General features: G+C 67.0%; 3 protein-coding genes across 3 annotated transcripts in view; 2 read left to right on the top strand and 1 right to left on the bottom strand.

Annotated features, from left to right (window-relative positions):
* The window catches only part of STK11 (serine/threonine kinase 11), a 43,505-nt gene extending 38,538 nt beyond the window's left edge, over window positions 1-4,967 (top strand). The window contains exon 9 of the mRNA XM_059831776.1: window positions 4,739-4,967. Coding sequence (XP_059687759.1) covers window positions 4,739-4,947 — 209 coding nt within the window. The 3' untranslated portion in view covers window positions 4,948-4,967. The remainder of the gene's footprint in view (window positions 1-4,738) is intronic.
* Window positions 4,968-8,674: 3,707 nt separating this feature from the next.
* Window positions 8,675-13,134, bottom strand: CBARP (CACN subunit beta associated regulatory protein). Its single transcript, XM_059831912.1, has 9 exons — window positions 13,087-13,134; window positions 12,342-12,487; window positions 12,170-12,231; window positions 11,674-11,839; window positions 11,428-11,602; window positions 11,086-11,238; window positions 10,509-10,716; window positions 10,182-10,365; window positions 8,675-9,867 (listed from the first exon to the last, which is right to left on the bottom strand). Exons 1-9 carry the CDS (start codon window positions 13,132-13,134, stop codon window positions 8,688-8,690), a joined length of 2,322 nt encoding a protein of 773 aa, XP_059687895.1. The 3' UTR covers window positions 8,675-8,687.
* A 3,319-nt stretch (window positions 13,135-16,453) lies between these two features.
* ATP5F1D (ATP synthase F1 subunit delta) lies at window positions 16,454-20,132 on the top strand. The gene is made up of 6 exons (XM_059831861.1): window positions 16,454-16,520; window positions 17,676-17,829; window positions 18,290-18,378; window positions 18,933-19,060; window positions 19,700-19,750; window positions 20,003-20,132. The coding sequence occupies exons 1-4, from the start codon at window positions 16,491-16,493 to the stop codon at window positions 19,053-19,055; spliced, it is 396 nt and encodes a 131-aa protein (XP_059687844.1). The 5' UTR covers window positions 16,454-16,490; the 3' UTR covers window positions 19,056-19,060; window positions 19,700-19,750; window positions 20,003-20,132.
* Window positions 20,133-20,386: the final 254 nt, after the last annotated feature.

Genomic DNA, 20,386 nt, shown 5'->3' on the forward strand with positions numbered 1-20,386 from the left:
TGGTAGTGTCGGTGACTGAGTGGGATGCGTCCGTGAAGGGTGGGTTCTTTGGGGGCTATCAAACACAGCTGTCCAGATGTGGGCTAGAGCTCAGGAAGTCCCCAGGGAACCATAGGGAGCAGGAGGAGGATTTCTCTATACGGGATGTTGTCGTGCCCCTCCTGAGCAGCCGCTGCTGTCAGGCAGGGCCCTGCCTTAGGTAGGTCCTTGAGTCTGAACACGTGGGGCTCGTTACCACCCTTGATTTGGGAACATACTTGAGCATGGAACAAATTCTTCTCCCTCAGACAAATCACCTCTGGCTTGGCTTCTCCTAGAAAGGAGAGAAAGCATAGTCCAGTGTGCCCCCAAACCTGTCAGGAACAGATTTGATTTGGACTTGAGTGCTTGTCCACTGTGATGGATCACTCTCTCGACTTTACCCTACAACTTCTGATCAGGCTGTGACAGAGGTCAAGCTGTTCACAGAACTTGTAGAGATCCCTTAAAATAAGGCTGTTGACAAAAAAAAAAAGGTAAGAGGGGCTGGTGAGATGGGATATGAAGGTGCAGTTTACATGTTCAATGTTTGTGATGGACAGAAAGCCCCTCGCCAGAAGTCCAACACTCACGATAAGCTCATGGCAGGAATGGGGGTGAGGAGGGAGCCGAGCGTGGGTACAGTACGCTCCGGTGGGTTGCATGGCATTTGCAAAGGCAGAGGGGTAGCTTGCACAGAGGGTAAATGTTAATCTTTTTTACCCAAGTCTTCCTGCAGGAACCTTTTGAACTTGCTCAGCTCTATGAGAGTGTTACATTTCTAACAGTGATGCCATATTAAAATAAAAATTTTAAAAAAACTTGTAAATGACTGATGAATTCAGTTGTGGTTCTGCTGGGCAGCGAGAGCAGGAGTACAAGTGACTCATAGGTGGGAGTGGGTGTTCAATTTGGGAGGGGAAAAGAGGGAACCTCATTAAATCTTGCGTTCTTCAGAGGAAGAAGGGGCTTTGAGAATGTGCTTTTATTTTTAAAGGGTTATTTAAAGATTTATACAGCTCTGTAGAGAGCTTTAAATGTTACATGCCCCTGGTTCAATCGGTGTTAAACATCTCATCTGAGGGAAGTGCTGAGGAGAGAATAACTGTGGCATTGAGCACGTGACAAAGCATCCTCTCCAGAAGTGGCTGCCTTCTTATTTGGAGAGAGGCAGCATATGCAATAAATGGATGTAAGCATCTTGCTTGTTGCTTTTGTGCTGTGTTTCAGATTTAGAAGGCTGTGCTCTGCTTTTTCTTTTCTCTCTCTCTCCCCTACCATTAACCCCTTCCTCCTCTGCAGCCCAATCCTCCTGCAGAGGCAAACGGCTGCCTAGCTTGATTCTGGTTGTTTTTGCTTTGCTCCCTTAGCGTTCAGTCTGAGGCTGGAAAATAAAGCCAGGACTGGAGTCTTTAAGTAAAGCGTGGCGCTTGAAAAGGTGCGTTTCTAGCCGCAAATCATATATGCGTGTGTGTGTCTGACAAACACAGCAATTCAAAAGCTCTTCATGGTTTTATTTTGAAAGCTTTCTTGTGCCTGAATGAGCTGGATGGAGCCATTAAGAAATGTGAGAGGTGGCAAGGACGAACATGCACGTTCTCAATGCCTCTCTTGGCCCTCCTTTTATTTATTTTATTTTTAGCACTGTTCAGCCGGTAATGGTAAGGTAGGATATAGCTGTTCGAACAGACACAGCACTGGGTCACTGGCTTCCGCGTGGGCAGACAGTTGCCAAGACTTCATCCCATGTTGAATTTTTATTTTCATTAATTTGAACGTCAGCAACTGTCATTGGTGAAGGAGGTAAAATTAGCTTGCAACTCACCCTCCCTCCTTGGTATCCATAATAGACTCCTGGGACTGCGCTTTTGAAGCAGAGGGGGAGGCGGGAAGAGTCACACAAAAGACAAATGAACTGTTTGGATATATTTTTTTCCCTCCCCAGTCAGCAATGTTAATGGACTTGGCCTGAGTTCAGCTGAGGGAGGGGAAGGATAAGTGTTCAGCTTTGCTCCAAGTGGGGTTATCTGAGGCTCTGCAGACGTGTCGTTGGGATGCAGGGAGAAGAGGAAAAACCCTGAACTCCGGGTGGGGGGTATGGCCGGGCTGCGCCGCTCTCGGGCTGCAGCCTGACCCGTGGCGAGCTGCTCTGCTCCGAGTCACGGGGGAGAGCCCCATCCCTGGAGGGGCTCCTCGAGCTGGGGGTGTCAGTCTTTTCTAGCAAGTCAACCCCTCTTAAGGGGTGAGAAGCTGGGAGCTGCTCAGATCGATAGCAGGTCCGTAAGCGCACAGCCGGGCATGGCTAGCATTTCTGCTTCGTGCTCCTGAGCCTCTCGCCTGGCCAGTCACTTTCAGAAAGTGTTCGAGGTAATGACATCTCCAAGGTGCCTCCATCCTGTGTGAGGAGCTGGGTCTGTTGTTTCTCGGGAGATGCAAGGCTGGACAGCCCCCACCAGGAGCGCGGTGGGTGCCATGGGCTCTGGCAGCGATAGGCTCGGGTGCACGAAGCCAGCAGCCGTCCCTGGCGAGTCGATCCTTGTCTCTTCCCGTGGCAAGGCAGAAGTGCTCAGGTAAGCGGCAACAAGTCAGTAACAAGGAGCTGAGTCAAGACTTGGTGGAGCTGTCGGGGAGGGATGCAAGGGGCAGCTCACCAGCAGGTCTGGGGGGGAATCCATTGCACTTGTAACCCGGAATCACCCTTCCACAGGTGGATCTCTCCTACCCTCCCTCTCTCACTGTTTTTGGGCCGGTAGAGCAGCAGTACCCCACCCCGTTTTGCATGGCCAGAGGCCCAGCTCTGCCACGCCAGGGTGTCCAAACCACAGCACCGGGAAGGTGCTTCTGAGCTCTTAGCAAGCCGGGAGCGCAGCTGACCAGCTTGAACTGCCTGCTTTGATCTATAGATCAGTCGGCAGGGTAATTTCTCAAGGTAATTCCTCCCTGAGCCCAGCTCCACAGCTAAACCTGCTTTTGGCGGGGGGATCCACTCCCTGGTGAGCACCTTGGTTCTCTGGTGCTCCCAGCCTGCGCCACAGAAGGGCTGGCCATGGAAGTGCTCAATCTGCTGCCTGATTTCCGAGGATGTGGTTTTGCTTTAACCTGCTGGGTATTGCCCTGCTGCAGCCTGCGCTTTGCTCCCGGTCTCTGCGCTGGTGAAGCTTTACCAAAGCCGGTCCCCACCAGGCAGAGGGGCCGTGGTCTGTGCTCGGTCTGGGCTCCTGCCACCTTTTCTGCTTCGTGTCTCGGTGAGTGTTCAGCCAGGCTCACCCCTCCCTAGCGCGAGCCCTCCGGGGAGAGGAAGGTGGGTGCTGAAGGTGACTTTGTCTGAACAAGGTGACCTCCGTGTCCCCTTGCAGCTTTTGGTTCCCAGAGGACTCTTCACCTGCAGAGGACGTGGCGTGCGTAGCTGCCTGGCTCCCTGTAAGAGGGATGGAGGATGGCGGCAGAGCGGATGGGAGCCTGCAGCGATACCAGGGAGGGATGCAGCAAGGCAGAGGAGGGCGCAGGGGTCCGAGCTGGACCCCCGCTGTTCTCTTCCAGGGGAGAAGCGGCTCTCCCACCGCCCCCATCCCCGCTCAGTGGTGGTGGGGTGATCGTTGGCGCAAGTACAGAGAGATGACGTGCCGTTCGGCCTTGGCGGAGAAAAGATTGAGCATCCTTTAAAGAAAATTATACATAATCGTCTTACAGCCTTCGCTTCCACTCAAACCTCTGAGTCATAACTGAAGGGCCCTGGAGCGTGACGTTCCTGCTGGGAGGAAATTGCCTCTGCTGGATCCGGTGGGGGGGAGCCGGGAACCTGACGAATCCTCTCATCAGCCCTGCGCCTGGCCGGGGGATGCGCTGCGTTACCCATGGGAGCGCGCTGGGCTGCGTGTGCAGCGGTGTCCCCTCCTGCTCCAGGCCAGGGCTGCACCGGGGGGCCCTTCGTCACTGCCCGGGTGAACGGATGTGACCCGAGCCCTGGTCCAGCCATGGCAGCGGGCAGATGCCTCCAGAAATGGCCCTTCATCTGCTCTGCTGAGTCACGCTGAGCTGGCCGGGAGGGGAGGGGAGAGGGGCTGATCTGAAGCCATTCTCCCATCTGGGTGTCCCCTTTAGGGGACAGTGGTGTGCCTGAGCTGCTGCATCGCTGCCTCCACGGGCAGTGCCCCCAGCCCCTGCCAGACGTGGCCGTGCTGCCGCGAGTGACGCAGACGTCCCCGTGCGCTGCAAAAGCAGCTGGGCCTTTGCTCTACAAACGCACCAAGCCCCTGGGTCCTCCGCAGGTCGGTGGATGGGGCTGGGGCTTGCACCCTCCTCCGGAGAAGGTAGCAGGGGGGAGGAGGAGGAGGAGTGACTTCCTCTGCCGCTGCCCTTCTGGTCCCCAGCCAGGAGCTGGGCTGCTGCCTGGGGGTTCAGGGTGGGCACGGCGGCTGCCCAGCCCGCCCGGGGAGGAGGGGGCACGCCGTTCTCGAGGTCTGGACTGGCCATGCTGGAGAAACAGGGGTAAAACCTGTCCTCGGAGGGAGCGGGAGGGAGGTGTGGTCTCGGCCCCTGCCTCACGCATCCCCGCTTTGGGCTGCCTCTCCTGTGGTCCTCGCAGGTGTAGAAACGGGCTCGGGTTTCCCTCAGGAGCAGCGTGCCTTCCGAGCGAGGGGAAGAGGGGTTGCTCTTCGGTGGAGGTGATGCTCCGGGGCCGCTGCCCTCCCTCTGCCTCACCGTCTCCCTTCCCTTGCAGGACAGGTGCCTGAGGAGGAGGCAGGGCAGAACGGGCAGAGCCGCGGCAAAGGGCTGCCCAAGGCCGTGTGCATGAACGGGACGGAGACGGGACAGCTGAGCACCAAATCGAAGGCAGAGCGGCGGGCGAGCGCCTCTTCCAACCCCTCCCGCAAGGCCTGCTCTGCCAGCAGCAAGATCCGCAAGCTCTCCACCTGCAAGCAGCAGTGAGGCGGGAGCCCCCGCGCTCCACACAGGTAGGGGCAGCCCGGTCCCCGCGGGGGGTGGCCGCCCCGGGGTGACAGCCCGGGGAAGTGGGGCGAGATCTGAGCCTGCCCCAGCCGTGTGCAGCCGGAGGGGAGCTAGAAAGGGTGTTTTGTAGTCCTGGGCGTGGAGAGGGGAGAGGTCTAGGTCCTGAGCATCCCTCTGTGGATGTCCCGGCACCCAGATCCTGGATCCCCTGCGGTGCCAGGGGGGTGCAGAGCTCAGTGGAGACCCCCCATGCTTCTTCCTCCCTGTGCCCTGCTCTGCAGCCTGCCTGGCTCTGCTCTGCCCTGTCCTTGCAAGCTGCTGCCGCATCGGGGGAGAGCTGCTGTCGTAATCCTTTCTCCCCTCCTGGGCTGCAGTCAGGCTGTGTCGTGACAACCCCTTTCCCTGGCACCAGAGTCCCCCCGCTTTCTCCCCTGCTCTGCTCCCTGCTGCTCCCAGCTCGGGGGGGCACAAAGCCTCCGGCATGCGAAGGAGCTGTGCTGCAGCGGGATGCTGAGCACCGGGATGTTTCCAGAGGTGTCCCTAAGAGCGGACCTCCCCCCTGGTCTGGGGGGTGGCCGTGTCACCCGTGGCGTGGCCGGGCCACTGCCATGCCCAAGCCCCTTCCTCTCCTGGGGGACGCTGAGTGCCCTCCCTGCTTCCCCCTCCTCCTTCCGGCTCTCTCCTCCTCGGCTCCGCAGCCCTGTCCTCTTCTTCCCACCCCTCATTCATAAGTGAGCCAGCAATGACTCATGTTCAGCGCTCATCCACCCCCGGCCTCACGCTTGTGCTCGTCACCGGCGCTCTGTGGGGCTGAGGCTCTGTTATCTGTTTGGATCACGACCAGCTTTGTGGTGTGAAAAAAGCCAGAAATAAAAGCCTGTTCCTCCCCCTGCAGCTGTCAGACCCGCGCTCAGCCCCTGTGGCAGCTTTCATCTTTAATTCATGGCTGGCAGTGAGTCACCTGCATGGGGAGTTACTGGATCGGCAAGCAAATGCCTTGGATCTGGGTCTCCCCGGGGATCTGCTGCTCCTCTCGCCCCTTCCCGCTCGGCTACCTGGCGCGGGGGCTCCGTGGCAGCTGCCCGGCAGTTTCGGGAAGGAGAAGGTCCGTGCCAGCTGCCAGAGCCTGGTTCGGTCACAGCCTCCGCTCTCCTCCCGCGTGCATTGCAGGGATGGCCGGCTTGGAAATGGTCTGCTCTTGCACTGCCCCCCTTTAGTCAGCACCTTAAAGCCTTTGAGAGCAAAAAAGCGCTCCCCTTTCCTTGGCGTTGGTGAAGGTCCTTGACTGCGTTTCCCCCTCGGGTTTTTGCTTCCCGGCTTCCAGGGCAGGGCCGGGGTTACCTCCCCGCAGCGCGCCCACCCCTCCCAGGGACAGAGCAGGGACCCCAGCCCCCCTCGTGGCCCCCTCCCCACGGCACTGGCGCGAGAGGGAGGCCTGGAGCAGAGCAGGGGCTGCACCCCTGCTTTGGCACCAGCCCTGCCTCACCCCCCCCCTCTCCATTCTCCCCAAACAGCGTCCTGGGGCCCGGGCCAGCCCGCGTCCCCCATCCTCGCCCCATCTCTGCCTCTCTCCTGGGAGTGGACTGTGCTTGCGATCCAAAACGAAACCAGAGGAAACCAACCAAGGAACCCGCCCCCCACCTTCCCTGCGGCCCCCCGCTCCGGACAGCGCCAGGAACCAGAAGCTGATGGTGGCCGGACCCCACTTACCACCTCGGAAGATGAAATCTCCGGCTGCGAAGATGCTGCCCCTCCTCCCCAATCACTCTTTGCCAATCAAGACACTGATTCTGTTTTTAATTTTGCGATGGGAAGGGTGGGATGAGCGGGGCCGGGGTGCGGTGGGACCTGCGCCCCTCTCCCCGCCGAGCCCGGCCGGGCCCACCCTGGCTGTGTAGAAGTCGTGCAAAGCCATTGCCGTGCACTTTATGTTTTAGACTACTGTTATATATTATATATTTTCCTCTTTTTTTTTGTTTATATTTGCGGTATATTTAGAGATTCCTACACATCGTGATGTGTTTAAAATAAACCAGATGAGGAAAAAAAAAACAGGTATTAAGACAAAGCAAAACTCTATTAAACCTGCATGCTGTAAAAGGGCTCGGAAAAGGGAATGGGTGCGTTCGTCGTCTTTTTTCTTTTCTCTTTTTTTTTTTTTTTTTAAAGAAAAAATAAAGTGAAAACAGCGAGGTGGGTTTCATGTCCTTCCTCCTGCAGCAAGCAGGGTGGGGGGTGTGGGCTGGGTCTCGGTCCAGCCCCTCTTCCTGGGGGCTGCTCTCCTTTGGGGTGGGTGCAGGCCCCCCCAGGCACACCCTGCTCTTCTGGGAGCAGCCGTGGGAGTGATGCTGGGGCAGGAGCGGGCCCCTGCCCTCCCCAGCAGCTCCCGGGCCGGGGAGGACGCCGTCCCCGCGGGGTGGAAGGGAAGAAGCAAGCTCAGAAAAGTCACAGTTGGTTTTTTTTTTTTCTCCTTTGTTTATAGACTTAAAAACGCTGAGTTGTAGATCGAGTTAGTGCTTTGGACAGAGACTTTGCAGAGGGAAGGAGCGACCCGGCCTCTTTACTCGCATGCAATTGGGGTGCCGTGGAGGGGCGCGGGGGCCCTCGGCCGAGCCCTGCCTGCCCCCCGCCTGCCCCGCTGCCGAGTCTCCCAGGTACCACATCGTGGGCTTTTTTCTTTTTCCTTTTTTTCATCCATCCTTTGAAACGCAAATAAAAACCCAGTAAAAAGCTAACCCCTCCCCTCGAGCAGCAGCATCCACCTCTGTAAAAATCAATAAATATCCTCTGAACGCCTGGAGCCCGGTGCTGAGCTCCCGGGGCGTGCGGAGCACTCGGGGGTCACCCACGGCACATGCTGGCCTGGCCCCACGCTCTGCTCTCGCCCTGCACTCCCGGGCAGAGGGGACAGCACCGGGGGCAGGCAATGGGCAGCCCCCACCCCTATGGGGGTGTTTACAGGGGGGCCCGGGGCTGGTCCTGCCTCCCCAGCCCTCGGGACGCTGCCGCAGGGCCCATGGCTCGTCCGTGCCCCCAGCAGGGATGCACGAGCCCCTCGAGCATCCTCCTGTCCTGGCACGGCAGCCCCAGGCCCCCGCTTCCAGTTTAGATCCCAGGCTCCCTGCGGCACTGGGGGTTTGTGGGCACAAGGAGGAGACTCCCCCTCCCCAAATAACTGCCCCCTGTGCCAGGGCGGCACTGTGGCATCCCCCAGCCGGGTGGGGGGACACCCGGCTCCAGCCCCTTCCTCACGAGGACATTCCCCGGCCGGACGGGAGGCATTATTGCTTGTAAAGAACCGGAGAGAGGGGAGAGAGCGTATCTGCTACACAGCTCTGCCGTGAGGTAAGGATTAGGCCTCAGCTGGGTTTGGGGGGTTTATTAGCAAAGTCCCTCCTCGCTGACCTCCCGGCCAACGCTCTGCTCCACCTCTGCACCCAGACCCCCCCGGGCACCCCCAGCCCGGGCCCTCTGCCGCCACCCGGCACCTCGCTCCCGGGAGCGAGGGGGCTCGGCCACCCCACGCTACCAGACCCCCACGGTGGGGGGGGTGCGGCCAGGGGACCCCACATGCCCTCCTGGCCTTCCCGTGCCGGGGCCACCCTTACCGCGGCGCTCCGGGCACCGGGCTGGTCCCCGCGCTGGCAGCAGAAGGGGATGGAGCCCCGAACCCCGGTGGGGGCCCCACTGTGCCGGGGTCTCTCCCCCTCGCGCTGGGCCTAGACAGGGCTGTGGTCAGGGGGGGCATCGCTGGCCGTCACGGCCACTGTGCACTCGGTGCTCTCTCCCGCTTTCCTCAAGTGCCCGTAGAGCCGCTCCTCGAGGCTGCCGGCGATCTTGTCCATCAGCTCCGAGCCGGAGCCCAGCACCAGGCATCTCCCGGGGCCGGGGCAGTCATCATCCCCGGGGGGCTCGGAGCCAGTCTTGGGCTCGGGGGCCACCTCTCCGGGCTCCTCCACGATCACCTGGATCTCGGGGTCGGGCAGTGCCGGGGCAGGGGGGACCCCGTCGGCCGCCTCCGCCGCCTCCTCGTCGCCGGCGCTGACGATGCGGGGCAGGGGGCTGTGGAAGCGGGCGTCCAGGGGGTAGTTGGCGCTGTCCCCGCGGCGCAGGGGCGTGCGGTGCCGCTCCAGCGCTGGGTAGCGCACGCCGGGGTCGCTGTACTGCTTGGCGTGCTGCCACTGCTTGCGGAGGTGGGTGCGGGAGCGGTGCTTCCCCCGCAGCGGCGACTCGTCAAACTGGGGGTCGTGGCGCACGAAGGCGTTGAACAGGGCGTCCGTCTTCTCGTCGATGCTGTAGTCCCGCCGAGGCAGCGCGTCCCGCCCCGGGAACATCTGCCCGTACGGGGACCAGGCCAGGGGGCTGTGGGGACGGGGGGGTCCCCCGCCTGCCGCGCCCCGGGCCACGCTCTCCTCCTCCTCCTCTTCCTCCTCCTCCTCTTCTTCCTCCTCCTCTGGCTCCCGGCCCTCAAAGCTCTCGAAGATGGTGCCTTTCCGCCCCGCGCTGGTGAAGCAAATGCGCTTCTCGGAGGCCGTCTGGTCCTTGGGGGGCCCCTCCTCGCCCCCCCGACTGGGCGCCTCGATGGAGGCATAGCCACTGTCCATCTGCAGCAGCTTGCGCGTGCCGGGCTCCGATTCCTCCGGCTTGGGCCGGCCCCAGAGCTTCTCCTCGGGGCCTTCGGCCTCGTCCAGGGAGGAGGAGGGGCAGGGGGGCATGCCACCGGCCGAGGAGACGCTGTCCCCGCCGTCACTGCGCACCGAGTCCTGGTCGTTGCTCCGCTCGGAGGAAGCGTACAGCTCCAGCGAGGCACGCAGGCTCCAGATGTCGTGGTAGGCGCTGGGCTGCTCCAGGACACCGGCCTCGCCGGGGCTGCCTGCGCCGCCCTCGCCCGGCTCTAGCCTGCGGGCACCACCCCAGCGTCACGGCCGAGCAGCGGACAGGGGGGATGCCAGCCCAGCGCCTGCAGGCTTTGCGGCAGTGCCATGGTGCCACACGGTCCCCCACGCTGTGCCCAGCACCCCGCCCATGCCCGATCCACCCTCCCCATCACCGACTCTCCCCGGACCCCTCGCCCAAGACCCTCGCCCCCCAGCTGCCCCACCAAAGCTGTACAAAGCGGGGAGCCCCCCACGCACAGGGCAGTGCGGGGTCCCTTGGCGCCTTCCCAGTGCCCGGCTCGCCCGTCCCCGTCCCCTCTATCTACTGAAAAATACCTGCCGAGAGAGGGTGGGGGGCTGGCGGGGGAGGGCAGGAAGGGGCCGCCCGCGCGGTGGAAGGCCACGTCGTCCGTGCGGGCGATGTACTGGATGATGTCGGTCTGGTGAGGGTCCCGGTCCTCCTGGTCCATGCTCTCGCTGGCTGCCCGCTGACGCTGGAACTGCCGCCGCTTGGGGGACCCTGGGGGGGCGCAGGGCAGGGCTGGGGGGACGTCGCATCCCGGCACGGCAAGCCCCCCTGCCCATGCATCTCCACCCGCCCGGCATAGCCCCACGGGGCCATGGCCCGGGCCCCCCCGCTGTCCCCGGCGCGGCGGCTCCCACCTCTCGTGTCCAGGCTGGACGCCCGCTGGGTGCTCTCCAGCTTCCACTTCTTGATCCTGAAGTAGGGGCTGGCCCCATCCAGGCTGGCGTGGCGGCGCAGGCGGGTGAAGAACTGCAGGACGGTGCCCTGCGCGGGCGCCGGGGGGGGCTCCCCGGTGCCAGCACTGCTCGCCCCAGCCGCCTTCCCGCTCCTGGGAGCTGCTGCGAACTGGGGGGAGCGGGGGGGACCGTGAGTGTCCGCTCGGCTCCAGGCATGGCCCCCCAGCCCCCCGCCCCACATCGGCTCCTTTGTCCGGCTCCTGCCAAGCTCGGCTGCAGCAGATGCACAAGTGTCCCCCAGGGCAGGGGACGGGGCGGGGGGGCAGAGCCTGTTTCTAGCTGGATGCCCACATCTCTCCCCAGCGCCCTGGCACGGAGCAGGGGGGGCAGGCAGCCCCCCGAGGCGCGGGGCCGGCCCTGTGCTGGGGGATCAGGGCAGGGACAGGATCCCTGGAGCTGCACAGGCTGCGGAGGCTGGAGAGCCCCTTCCCCTGCCCAGTCCCGGCCCTGCGCCCCCCCCCCCCGCCCTGGCACTCACTGAGGGGCCCTCCCCGGAGTCGGAGGAGGCGGACGGGCTGGCCTCGGTGAAGCTGGTGTCCACGGTGGAGTTGTAGGTGTCCCCGGGCAGGGCAGAGCTGGGGCACACGGCGTGGCTGGGGAGCGCTGGCCGGGGCAGGGCCCCCGCGGGGGGCTGCAAGGCAGAGCGCGCTCAGGGGGCTTTGCAGGAGGGTTGGGGACCAGGAGGGGACCCCCGCGCCCCGGGACCCCCCGTCCCCGCATCCAGCATTGCCCTGAGACTCCCACCCCAGGTCCAGCGGTGCCTCCCTGGGGTGCTGCAGGATGCCCGGACCCCCGCCCCCCCGGGGTGCTGGGGGCTCACCTGGAAGATGGCGAGGCCGGGCTTGGGCGGGGGCAGGCGGGGGGTCATGGCCAGGCTGTTCTCGCTGGACTCGCACTCGTGGATGGTGACGATCTTGAGGGCGGGCGGCGGGAGGTGCAGGTGGGTCAGGCGGGCGTTCTTCAGGTGGTGGAAGTCCCCCTCCGTCAGCGTGTACCTGCCGGGCACGCCGGGTTAGGAGGGGCGGCCCCGGCCCCCCGGCCCCCCCAGCCCAGCCCAGAGCTTCACCTCCTCCCCTTCTCCTGGGTCTTCTTGCCCTGGTCGAAGAGCGCGGCCTCGTTGAAGGAGACGCGGCGGGCGGTGGAGGAGCTGGAGGACAGGAACCGCTCGCCCTCCACATCCCGGTAGCTGGAGGACGACAGGCAGTCGGGGTCCTCCACTTTGATGGTGATATCTGTGGAGAAGGGGGTCAGCGACCAGGGCCCCCCCTGCCCTGGTGCATGCCAGCTTCCCCAGCTGAGGCCTGGCAAACGTGCTGCACCCGGGGCCTCGATGCCAGCCCGGCAATCCCTGCTCCCGGCTGCCAGTCCTGCTCGCACAGCCAGGGCACAGCTGGGATGGATGATGGAGGGCGCAGGGGGTGTGTGGCATCCCTGCCCCGGGGCCGGGGGCTGCACCCAGGAGAGGGGAGCGCCCAGGAGCTGCTTTACCCCCCCAGGGAGCTGGGGGTGCAGCTAGGGGTGCAGTTGGGGGGTCACCGTGGCGGCCCCGCCGTGGCACTCACCCTGGGCTGGCTGCGAGTCGTCCAGGTAGGTGGTGTTGGTTTTCTCGGGGTCATCGCTGGCTCTGCGGGGGAAGAGGGTCAGCAGTGCCCGGTGCCGGCACCCCAGCCCCCTTCGCGGCGCCACACACCCCGGGGACCGCAGCATCGCCTGTCCCCGTGGCCCCATCCCCACCTGGAGTGCCGGCGGTCGGCCTCACAGCACCGGCGGCAGATGATCAGGATGCCGGAGAGCAGGACCAGGGTGCCCCCGATGAAGATGGAGAGCAAGGCCAGCAGCAGCACGTAGCCATCCTGGGGGGACACCTCGCCGGGCACCGCCTGCACGGGGCGGCAGGGGCTGAGCCGGTGGGGACGCGCCGGGGGGCACACGGCCCAGGCCCAAACCCTGCCTTACCGGGGTGCCGGGGCCGCCCCCTCCCATGCCGAGCGCAGCTCCCCGGAGACGCTCGCGCTCCCCCGCCACCCCCGGGCCTGCTGCCGGCTGCGGGGACCTGCCTTCACCAAGGCAACCGCAGCTGGGGGGCACAGCCGCCAGCGGCCCCCACGCCGAGCGGGAGCGGGGACGGGACCCCAGCCCTGCCCCAGCGTGGGGGTCCGAGCTCCCGCCCCCCCGCCGGCAGCCCCGGCTGTGGCATGGGGCTGATCCGGCAGCAGCACCCGGGACCCCCCGGACGCCCGGGACCCCTTGGGGGGCCGCAGAGCAGCTCGGGGGGCTGCGCAGGGCACGGAGAGGTGTCACCCACCCCCGGGACTGGCGGAGCGGGGCGGGTGACAGCGGGGCTGGGTGGCCGCCGCCGTCCCCGCCCGGGCGCAGACCCCAGCCCCACGGCAGCGCTGGCCCCGCGCCCCCCCGGCGCTGCCCCACGCCGGGACGCGCCTCTCCCCCCCCGCCCCGCCCCGGGGGGGGCCCCGCTCACCGTGGCGCTCTCCGTCGCGTTGTCCCACGGTGTCGGGTCATCGCTCATGGTCCGTCCCGGCCCAAGCGCGTCCTGCGGCGGGGGGGGGACAGAGGGAGGCACCGGCCGGGGCGGCGGCAGCTCCTGCCCGGCCCCGGGCCCTGCCCGGCACCGCGGTGCGGAGCTGCCGGGAGGGACCGGGAGGGAGGGACCGGGATGGAGAGCTGGAGGGAGGGAGGGACCGGGATGGAGGGATGGAGGGAGGGAGGGACCGGGATGGAGGGATGGAGGGAGGGAGGGACCGGGATGGAGGGATGGAGGGAGGGTGTGGTCAGGAGGGAGGATGGAGGCACGGCGGGAGGGGCGGAGGGTGTGGTCAGGAGGGATGGAGGGAAGGTGGCTCCCGAGGGAGGGAGGGATGCGGGGATGCGGAGGCAGGTGGGGTCCGGGGTGGGGAGGAGGAGGCAGGACCGCTGCCCCGCCGGGAGAGCCCCCTCGCCCCCAGCCGGGCACAGCCCCTGGGGCGGGACAGGCACAGACCCCCCCGCGCCCGCGGAGCCCCGCGCCGGCAGCCGGGGGAGGGGGGCCACGCTCCCGGGCCGCGCTGGGAGCCGGAGCTCCCCGCTGGTGGCCGCTCCTGGGGGCCAGAACTGGCCCGGGGGGGCTGACCCTGCCCTGGGCCCCCCCCGGGACGGCTCCCAGGGAAGGGGGGTGACATGGCGCTGCCCCAGCATTGCCGTCCCCAGGGAGCCACGGGGCCAAAACGCAGCCCCCAGCGCCCGCACACGGCTGCCGGGGGGTCCGGGGCTGCCGGGGGGTCCGGGCTGGGTGGCCCCCGCCCGCAGCAGCTCGGGGGGAGCAGCGCGGGGGGCACCTCGGCGGGGAAGGGCGGCAGATGGCCTCGTGTGAACGGAGCTGGTGTGGGTGTCGCCGGAGTGCGGCGGGTGACGCTTCTGAGTCAGCCCGACAGCGGCTCTGTCACCGGACTGTCCCCGCACAGGAGGGGACAGGGCCACCGAGGGGACGGGGCCGCCGAGGGGACGGGGCCTCAGCCGGCAGCGGGGCTGCCGAGGGGCCCGTGGGTGATGGAGAACGGCCGAGCTCCTGAGGAGCGAGAGCCACCGAGGCCGGAGGATAGACAGACAGACAGACAGACAGATGAACGCCTCCACATCCCCACCACGGCGTAGAGCCCACGGTCTTCGGGCACCGAGACCTCCTCGCCCTCCCACACCGCCCAGCAAGGCCCCAGGAGGGCTCTTCCCAGGGGCTGCCGAGCTCCGGCTCCCGCTGCGGGTCCGTGGGTCCCCGTCCGTGGGTCCCGGGCTGCTGGAGGGGTCTGGGGCTGAGCTGGGGTGGGCGATGCTGGTGTTGGGGGGAGCCCCCGGGGTGGCGGGCAGGGGTGGGCGTTGCGCCGGCCGGGGTGCTCGGAAACTGCTCAAAATCAGGTCAGCGAAAGATGTGAATGGAGCCGGAGGCCGGGTGGGAAAAGCCGCTGGCGGGGACAGCGGGGGGGGACACGCCGTGTCGCGGCCGGCGGCGAGAGCCCCGCGGGCTGGGGGCAGCCCTGCCGCGGTTCGGGGTGCGAAGCCCTCGGGGGGATATCGGGGTGCTGAGGACCACCGGGGTCAGGCACCCCCCACCAGCACCCACCTTCGGGCACCTCTGAGCTGCCGGGGCGAGCGGGGTGACACGACGCACCCCGCGACCCCCCGGGGCAGGGGGGCCCTCCCTGACCCCAGCAGAGCCGGGGGCGCGGGGGGACCCCAGGCCCGGGGGAGCGGGGGGGTGGGCTGGGCAGGGCCCCGGCGGGGCACCCTCCGGCCCGGGGCGGGGGGCGCGGGGTGAGCGGGAAGAATGTCCCTCCTGTTCCCCATCATGGAGGAATCCCGTCTCCATGGCGACCCGGCGGGAACAGGACGGCCATTGTCTGGAGGAGGGGGCCGGTCCCCGCGGTCCCCGGGCTGTCCCCGCGGGCGGGGGCACGGGGCCGCGCTCCTGCCCGCTGCCGGTGCCCGGGGCGGGGGGGTCGGGGCCGGGGGCCCCCGCTGCTGCCGCGCTCCTGCACGTGCGCGCCCGGGGCAGCGGGCGCGGGGGGGAGCCGGGGCGGGTCTGCGCCCCACGCGTGTGTGCGCCCCGCGGGGCCCGGCTGGGCCGGGGGGGGGCGGGACCTGCTCCGCTCCCCCCGCTGCAGCGGCGCCCCCGGCCCCAGCCCGGGATGGGGGATGCGGGCAGGGATGCGGGAGGAAGGCAGGGATGGAGGCAGGGATGTGGGGCGGGGATGTGGGCGAGGCCGTGGGGCAGGGATGGAGGCCGTGGGGCAGGGATGGAGGCAGGGCCGTGGGGCAGGGATGGAGGCAGGGCCGTGGGGCAGGGATGGAGGCCGGGGTGGTGACAGCGAGGCAGGAGCCCCCGGGAGCTCCACGCGCGGCGAGGCGTGACGGGCTCCCCTCGGCCCCGCTGTCGCGATAGGGGCTGTCGCGAGGCGGCGGGGCCAGACACTCACCTACAACTGGGACCGGGGCTCCATCGCCGCCGCTGCGCTCGGTGCGGCGGGGCGGCCCCGGGATTTATGAATGAACCGGAGCCGCCCCCGCGCGGCGCGGGCGTCACGTGGGGACAGGGGCTGCCCCGGCCCTGCCTGCCCCACGGCCCCGCCTGCCCCACGGCCCCGCCTGCCCCACGGCCCTGCCTGCCCCACGGCTCTACCTGCCCCAGCGCTGCCTGCCCCACGGCCCCGCCTGCCCCACGGCCCTGCCTGCCCTAGCGCTGCCTGCCCCACGGCCCTGCCCACCCCACGGCCCCACCTGCCCCACGGCCCCGCCTGCCCCACGGCCCTGCCTGCCCCACGGCCCCGCCTGCCCCAGCGCTACCTGCCCCACGCCTCCCTGCCCGCCCCCGGGCCAGCGCAGCCCCCAGCCCCTCCCGCCCCAGCTGCCCCAGGGGAGGGGGCAGGTTGGGCCCCCCCCGAGCCCCCCCGCGGCGGGGCGGGACCGGCCCCCCGAGCCGGCGGGGCACGGCCGGAGCGGCGGGGCGGAGGGGGGGCTGTCCCCCGGGCCCCATCGCCCCGCAGGGGGGGGGGGCCGGGCCGGGCCCGCGCTCCCCCCCCGACGACCAGCGGGGCCAACGGCGGGCACTACAACTCCCATGCTCCCCCGCGGCCCCGCCCTGTGGCGTCACTTCCGCCCGGCGCCCGGCGCCCCATGGGCCGCGTAGTCGCGCGGCGCGGGGCATGCCGGGAGCTGTAGTCCCGCCGCCGTCCCGCCCTGCCCCGCGCCGCCCGCTCGCCCTTGCCGCCGCCCCGGCCCGCCGCCGCTGCCGCCATGTTCCGCGCCCGCCGCCTCCTCCAGCGCCTCTCCGCCCGCCCGGCGCTGCCGCCGCCCCGCGCCCGCGGCTATGCCGAGCCCGCCGCCGGGCCGGCCGCCATGGCCTTCACCTTCGCCTCGCCCACGCAGGTAGGCCGCGGGCCCGGGCCCGGCCCCCTCGGCCGCCGCCGCTTCGCCCGGGTGCCCGCTGCGGCCCCCGGGGCGGGCGGGCCGAGGCCTGTGCTGCCGCCCCCCGCCCGGGGCTGGGACGGGAGCGAGCGCCGGGGTGGGGGGGGGGGCGGCCCGGAGCGGGCCCGGGGGCCGCGCGGGGGGGAGCGGCGGGGCGGGGGGGACGGCGCCCGGGGCCGGGGACGAGCGGACGGGCCCGGCCGGGAGCAGGGCCGGGGATGGCGGGGGTGCGCTGCGGTCCCTGCGGCTGCTGCCGTGCTGTCAGCGGCGGCGCCGGGCCTGACCTTGGCCCTGACCTCGGCCCGGAGCCCCCCTCCCCGGCCGGCCGCCCCTGTCCCCCGCCGCCCGCCCCTCCCCGCCCCTGCGGGCGCTCGGCTCCCGCTGCAGCTCCGCCGGGGCCCGCGGGGTGACGTGCTTGCTCTTCCAGCCCCGGCCCTTCTGCTGCAGCCGCTGTGGCTGTCGGGGCCCGGCCCCGCTGCCAGCGCTGCCGCCCCGGAGCCGTTCCCTGGCACCGCTCCCGGGTGTGGGGCACGGCCTCTGTCTGCCCCCGAGCTGCCCAGGGCTGCGGGGGCAGCGGGGCTTGCCGCTCTCCCGGGGCAGGGCGCTGGCAGGGCGCTCGGGACAGGGCCGCGGTGTTGCAAGGCAGGATTTGTGCTGCATTGGCAGAGCCGTGTGGGACGCTCGCACGGAGGCTGCATCGCTGACTCCCATCAGAGCGGTGACGGTTGGCGTCAAGGTCTCCCTACGCTCTTCTCAGGCTTTTCCCAGCTGCACCCTCCGCCTCTCGCCCACTCCCGACTTCATGTCTCCGCGTGCCGCCTCCCTGCCACCGCCTCTCGGGAGGCTCGGAGCGCTTTCCCACTCCCTTTGCCAGGACCCCTCCTCCAGAGCCCGGCCCTGCTCCCACCCTGTGAAGATTCAGGCTGTCCTGGTCACACCTTGCTGTCTGTTAAACCCCGCGGCCTGCCAGCTGCTGGGAGCAGGGCTGCTCCCTCGGGGTGGGAGCAGGCTGCCCACCATGTCCCTCGGCTCTCCAGAGTCGGGGGACGCACCTCTCTCCTTCCCCTCTGCTCCTGGTGACAGACCGTTTCCCTCTGCTCTGCCACCCCCATCCAGGTGTTTTACAATGGTGCCAACGTGAAGCAGGTGGACGTGCCCACGCTGACCGGCTCCTTCGGTATCCTGGCCTCTCACGTCCCCACCCTGCAGGTCCTCAAACCGGGAGTCGTGACGGTCTATGCTGAGGATGGCACGGCCACCAAGTACTTCGGTAAATAAAGGAGGCGGAGCTGGGGAGGGAGGAAAGTGTGCGTGGGGGGACGTTCTCAGGGCTTTCACGAGGGAGGCTCTGCCGATCGAGGCGTGCCCTGGTGCACTTCCAGGGATTTCTGCTTTCCCGGGGCTGCTGGAGGCTGCCCTGCGGGGCCGGGGACCTGCCCTGGAAGATGGGGCTCTGTGTGAGGCCATGGTGTGAGGTCAGGTGCTCTTGGTTCTGCTCAGACTCTCTGGGAGCATCCCCTGCTTTAGCTTCCCTTTTGGTAGGAAACGAGTCCCTGCAGGACCTGGGAAATGTTACGGGAGGGCGTCGAGGTTTTGTTTTCGCAAAGGGATCGTGGAGGTTCTGGGGATGAGCTTGCCAGCACTGTCCTGCGCGTGGACCCCCAAACGAGGCCCATCTGGCAGCCCTGCCTGCGCTGCCTGACTCGGCCCCCGCCGTTGTGCCTTTGCAGTGAGCAGTGGCTCTGTCACGGTCCACGCGGACTCCACCGTGCAGGTGCTGGCGGAGGAGGCGGTGACGATGGACATGCTGGATCTGGCTGTGAGTACCCCGGTCCCCGTGGGCCGGGCTGCGCCCTGCCTCCCTCGGGCAGGCCCTGGCAGCCGGGCTCCCTCCCGGAGGGGGGATTTGCTCCCTGCCGCTCTCCTGTGGGGTGGTTGTCTCGGGAGCTTCCTGTGGCTGCAGAAAGCATGCCCAGACCAAGGGCTGTGCCTTCACCCCGAGCTTCCCCACCGCCCACTGATGGGGATCAAAGGCTCGGAGCTCCTGCGCAGTGAACTCCCCACAGGCTGTGGGGAGAGGAAGCCACGCAGTCGTTAACCCTCCTCCAGGCCACTTCCCTCCCCTCAGACAGATGCCGATCTTGCCCCTTCCCGCCCCTCTTAGTCTCGGGAACAGCTCTTCCCCAGCATGGCCGGTTGATAAGGCGTCTGCTGCCAACGCAGCCGTGTAAGAGGGTCCGTGGGGCCCCGTGCGCAGGGCTGTCGACTGCAGTGAAGGGAGGGGAGAGAGAGGGGTGACTCAAGGGCTGTAGGATAAGTCAGCTGTCCTGCGGTGGTCTCTCGATGACGCATTCCTTGTGCTCTCGTGTTCAGACTGCAAAATCAAACCTGGAGAAGGCTGTTTCAGAAATGGCTGCAGCATCCGATGAAGCAGCTAAGGCAGAAGCTCAGATTAAAGTAGAAGCTAATGAAGCCCTTGTAAAAGCCCTGGAGTAATGAAGGTAAATGCCACTTACATCCTGGCTGAGATTTCCAGACCTGCTCTGGAGACGAGTCCCTGCTCCGTGCTGCCCGCAGGGAGCTTCCCCTCGCAGCAGCCAGGCCTGCTGGGCTGCCTGGGATTGACGAGGGTTTGTGCCTGGGTTTTGGGGAGCAGTGACACGAGAGCTGTCCCTTTCAGTGGTCGGGCGTCAGTTCTGGGGGGCTCGTGGGGGGCCCCTGCCCGAAGCCGACCCGGAGCCGCTAGATGGCAGCAGGGCCCGGTGCCGTGCCGTGCCGTGCCGTGCCGTGCCGTGCCGTGCCGTGCCGTGCCGTGCCGTGCCGTGCCGTGCCACGGTGCTGCGGGGTTCAGCCTGATGCCGGGACAGGCTGGGAGCCTGCAGTCACTGGTGGGGCCTCGCTGCTGCCTCCGGGTCCCCGCTGGGACAGGCCACGCCAGCGGGCAGCTCGGGAGCAGGCGGGATGCCTGGGGCCCCGGAGGGAGAGCGATGTGTGGCCTCTGCTCCGTGTGCGCTCCCTTCCACTAAAAACAACCAGCTTCAGTCTCAGGGGAGGCAAGGCCGGGCTGCTCACCTCCTGGCCCCTTTTCCCTCTACCCTGCTAAGACTGTGCCTCATCCCTTTCTTCCCACGTGCTGGCAGTTGGGAGACTTGGGAGACACGCTGCGGCAGCGCGTGTGCTGTGCCTGGCAGGTGAGTCACCGAAAGCCTCTCCGACAGCCTCTCCCTGGAGCAGGTACAGCAGGGCAGCGGCTCCTCCGCTATCTCCCTGATCTCTGGTCCCTGTGCTCTTTGGCCCGTGAGGTCAGGTCTGAGAGAGCCGGTGGCTCTTGTTTACTCGCGGCGGTTTAACAGCCCGAGCCAGGGCCAAGCCCTCGGATCAGAATTCACCGCTCTGCCAAGCCCACCCCGTGTTAAAACCAACTCCGCTTCTGTGTGTTGCAGGAATCCCACTGTCGATGTAGAGAAACCCCAGACTGTCCTACTTGTCCTGGCTTCCCCGATTGTACAGATGGTGCGGGACAAATGGAGGCGGAGAAAGCGCTCTGATCAATTAAAAGGAAATGTAATCCCGTCTCGTAGCGTGTCACCTTCTTCTGAGGCAGCAAATTGCAGCTTGTGCTGCGCCGGTGGCTGGGTGCCTGGGGGCAGGCTCCTGCCCCCACGCCGGGGTCTGCCGGCTGCAGTCGCTTAGGGAAGGTTCGGCTGGGGATTCCTGTGGGAGATTCACCTACGGGAGGCTTATCAGGCAGATTTTATAACCCCTTCCCTGTGCTGTCAGCCACCTCCACCTCCAATAATCCACCTGGACAGCAGGATTACGGCAGC

The sequence above is a fragment of the Gavia stellata genome, chromosome 32, assembly GCF_030936135.1.
Source record: "Gavia stellata isolate bGavSte3 chromosome 32, bGavSte3.hap2, whole genome shotgun sequence".
NCBI classification, from domain to species: Eukaryota; Metazoa; Chordata; class Aves; order Gaviiformes; family Gaviidae; genus Gavia; species Gavia stellata.